This window comes from Ornithodoros turicata, chromosome 2 (assembly GCF_037126465.1).
Source record: "Ornithodoros turicata isolate Travis chromosome 2, ASM3712646v1, whole genome shotgun sequence".
In the NCBI taxonomy this organism is placed as follows: domain Eukaryota; kingdom Metazoa; phylum Arthropoda; class Arachnida; order Ixodida; family Argasidae; genus Ornithodoros; species Ornithodoros turicata.
In genome coordinates this window covers 68,384,162-68,387,626 of record NC_088202.1, presented here as the reverse complement: position 1 = coordinate 68,387,626, position 3,465 = coordinate 68,384,162, and the positions used below count along the sequence as shown (strand labels likewise).

General features: G+C 47.1%; 1 protein-coding gene across 1 annotated transcript; it reads left to right on the top strand.

The window, feature by feature from the left end:
* The first annotated feature begins 367 nt into the window (after positions 1-367).
* LOC135383680 (neuropeptide-like protein 31) lies at positions 368-1,245 on the top strand. Its single transcript, XM_064613051.1, has 2 exons — positions 368-427; positions 905-1,245. Exons 1-2 carry the CDS (start codon positions 416-418, stop codon positions 1,199-1,201), a joined length of 309 nt encoding a protein of 102 aa, XP_064469121.1. The 5' UTR covers positions 368-415; the 3' UTR covers positions 1,202-1,245.
* Positions 1,246-3,465: the final 2,220 nt, after the last annotated feature.

Here is a 3,465-nt window from a genome sequence, read left to right as displayed (position 1 = left end):
AAAGGAACACACGCTCTCTAATACGCGTTTATTACCAACATACCCACAATTGTCTTCATTTTCATCAACTCAGTGTGGTGAAGCGACTGCACGGATTGAATTCCGCCAGGTGAGGAACATTGTGACCGCTTTTGCTGCTGTTGTAACACATCAGCGATAACATACAAAAATGAAAGAATAAAATATACGAAAGATCGACGAGGCGGAAACAAGTTCATGACCGTGAAACTGAGAGCGAACAAGAAAAATTGAAGAGAAAGAAAGAATCGTAGTTTTCCGTTCACTGCCGGTCTCACTAAATGGTTAATTGCGTTGCGAGACGGGAATGTTCCACTGCGGCGCAAGAGGTGGTATATAAGCGGAGAGCACTTCTAGTGGCAACATTCACTGCTTCCTACGCTACCCGAGTGACAACATGAGGTCCCTTGTAAGTATTCGCTACAGTCAATAACATCAAGTCTGCTCCGGTTCCCTTGCCCCACATCTCGCGGTTTTTTGGTTATACGTAGAGTGGGTTTCTCTGGCTGGCATGGCATAAATGGGATAGCTATCTTATTGTTAGTTTTTCCCCATTCTAGTGAAGTTATAGTTCAACCGTGGCGAAGAGTTCGTCCAAAGACGTATAGCACTGATGTGCACAAAACAACGCAGGACGTTCTTTGATCCCTTCTGCTCTGTTTCATAAATGTACAACTAAAACAATGATGTATGTCCGCACGCTGATATGTAACTGCAAAGCCACCCGTGGGACAGCGTTCATGTCGCTTGTTCCGCACAGTTCTTACACTTCCCAGCCCACGTTAAATTCTACCGCGTGTCGTTTTACTGTTTTACCAGCAGAACATGAAAAATCATTGAATTATCCAAAACAAACATAAGAACGATGTCCTTCACTTCCTTTTAGATCGTTCTCGCCGTTTTCTGTCTGATGGCGACTATGGCGTCTGCTGGCTACTTCGGAGGCTATGGTCTTGGCTACGGAGGATATGGCGGCTACGGAGGATATGGTGGATACGGAGGGTATGGTGGCTACGGACACGGCTATGGCGGCTACGGTGGATACGGTCTTGGATACGGCGGTTATGGTCGCGGTTTTGGCTACGGAGGCTATGGTGGACAGGGTGGTTATGGAGGTTACGGCGGATATGGTGGCTACGGTGGATACGGCGGTTATGGCTACGGCCATGGCTTCTACGGCTAGACAACTGTGTAATTAATGTGCCACAATTAAATTATTATATTGCATTTCTTCGTCCTCTATGTTAAAATGTGTTTATTGCCATTTACGGGCGGGAAAAGGGCAGTAAACGGGATGAGGAATGCTCAAGATTGATGATGATGATGATGATGATTGGTGTTCTTATGGCGCATGAGCAACTTAGGCCATAACGCGCCAAGGCAGTGTTAGATGAAGTACCAATTGGTTAAAACAATAGTACGTTAAAACCAAAACATTGCGAATGGTAAAAAAACTGAATGATACAATAAAAGGAATGCGTAAGGACTTCTGAAATTACAAGTCAGTTATAAAGTCAATATCCGTGAAAAAGCTTAGAGCTCTACCAAAGGGTAAAGGGGGTCGTTGCCCAGCAATAGTGCTGGGTGAAGTGGCAGATTATGTCGGTAAAATTAATAAAAGTGGCGACGCCGGTGGGATGCGTATGAAGGACATTTAATGAGGACGTGCAGCACGAAGAGGCGCACCTCACGATGGGTACATTGGGGTCGCTCTTCTGCACGAAATAAGCAACTGTGTGTCAGATGCGTAAGTCCAGTTCTCAGGCGCAATAGAATGACTTCGTGCATGCGATTTTTAGAATCTTGCATACATTACCTATACTACCTAGCAAAGCCTACGTAGCTATCTAGCTATACCTACCAGCCAGATCTTATTATTTATATACACGTTCCAAAACTGTTGCCATTCCTGATTTACTGTCCTCCCCAAGGCTGATCTCAGGTCCTGAGTAGGAACATCAAACGGTGTTATATCACCAAAAAGTGCAGCTGCTGCAGCAGTGTCTGCTAGTTTGTTGCCGGGTATCCCGGCATGACTGGGTACCAAACAAAAGGATAATCTAAGGGATTTCCAAGAGGACTCGCTGTTGGGCACGTTGGCGACTAGACATGAAGAAAAAATAAAGCGCGAATAGACACGACGAAAGCAGAGAGGACGGGACAGGCGCTACTCCAACGAACAGTTTAATGATACAAAAACCAGTACGCAGGCGCACACCCGCCAAACCAGACCAGTCACTCTACCTCGGCCTATAAGCGCACGAGCTCAAACAGACACAATCGCTACCGCCTCGACAACATCCTCCTCTCCCCCGATAACAAAGACACAGAAGTTTTGCTCACACACCGACTGCCTCTATCCCCGATAAAAAACGCTTCAGATAACTCCCGCGCATCCTTATCTCTGCTCTTAGCTAGCACGACAATCTGACTAAATAGCGGAGTGCACTTACATTTGGTAACATGCATAGGCAAATGACGTGTGTCCGCACTAGACAAAGACCTTTCATGCTTTCTGGCCCTGTCGTTAACACACCGGCCGGTCTGGCCAATGTATACCCTATCGCATGTAAGCGGGATATCGTAAACTACCCCCACCACACAATCGACGTACTGGTGCTGATGTCTCTTGTCACAAGAGACTTTAGGCTTACTACGATCAACTTTCGAACAAAGGCCCGAGAGCCTGCAAGCTGCCGAGAACACCATAGGCACACCGTACCTATTAGCTACTCTTTTCAAATTGTGCGATACTCTGTGCACGTACGGAACAACCATACATCTAGTAGAACCCCTCGCAACTTCCCCGCTAGGTTTGCGCACCTTGCCTTTGACCTTTTGGAGAAGGCCTTCGGCGACACTCGCCAACACCCCTGTGGGAAAGCCAGCTGCAATCAACCTATCAACCTGGGCCGCGAAACTCCCCAACATAACGTGCTCACAAGACTTCTTTAAAGCAGATTCCAAGCAGAGCAATGCAATAGCGCGCTTCACAGTCTTAGATTGGGCAGAGTCAAAAGGCAACAGGTCCTTCCTTGCCCTCGGGTGGCAGGCCCAACACAAGCGATTCTCCCCAACACGGATGTTAAGGTCCAAGAACTGTATCCGCCCGTTCGCCTGTAGTTCTGACGTGAACAACAACCCTTTGCCCCCACAGTCAAAATGTTGTAACACAACACTAACAATGTTCTCATAGCAATTATCAACTTAAGAAACTTAAGTTTGCCGAACATTTTGCTGAACATTTGCTGCACATGCATTTGCTGAACATTTGTGGGACATTGGTAGTTTGCTGGGTATAGCGTGTTATCCGAACGCCTGCGACCTAGCGAAATGTAATGCTTCAGCCCTCAGACTCGACTAGAGACCGTGTGACCTTCTAGATGCGACTGGCAGGCGTCAGCGGGCTCACAGCTGCCTATAGCGAGCATTACTTGGCATTGCGCA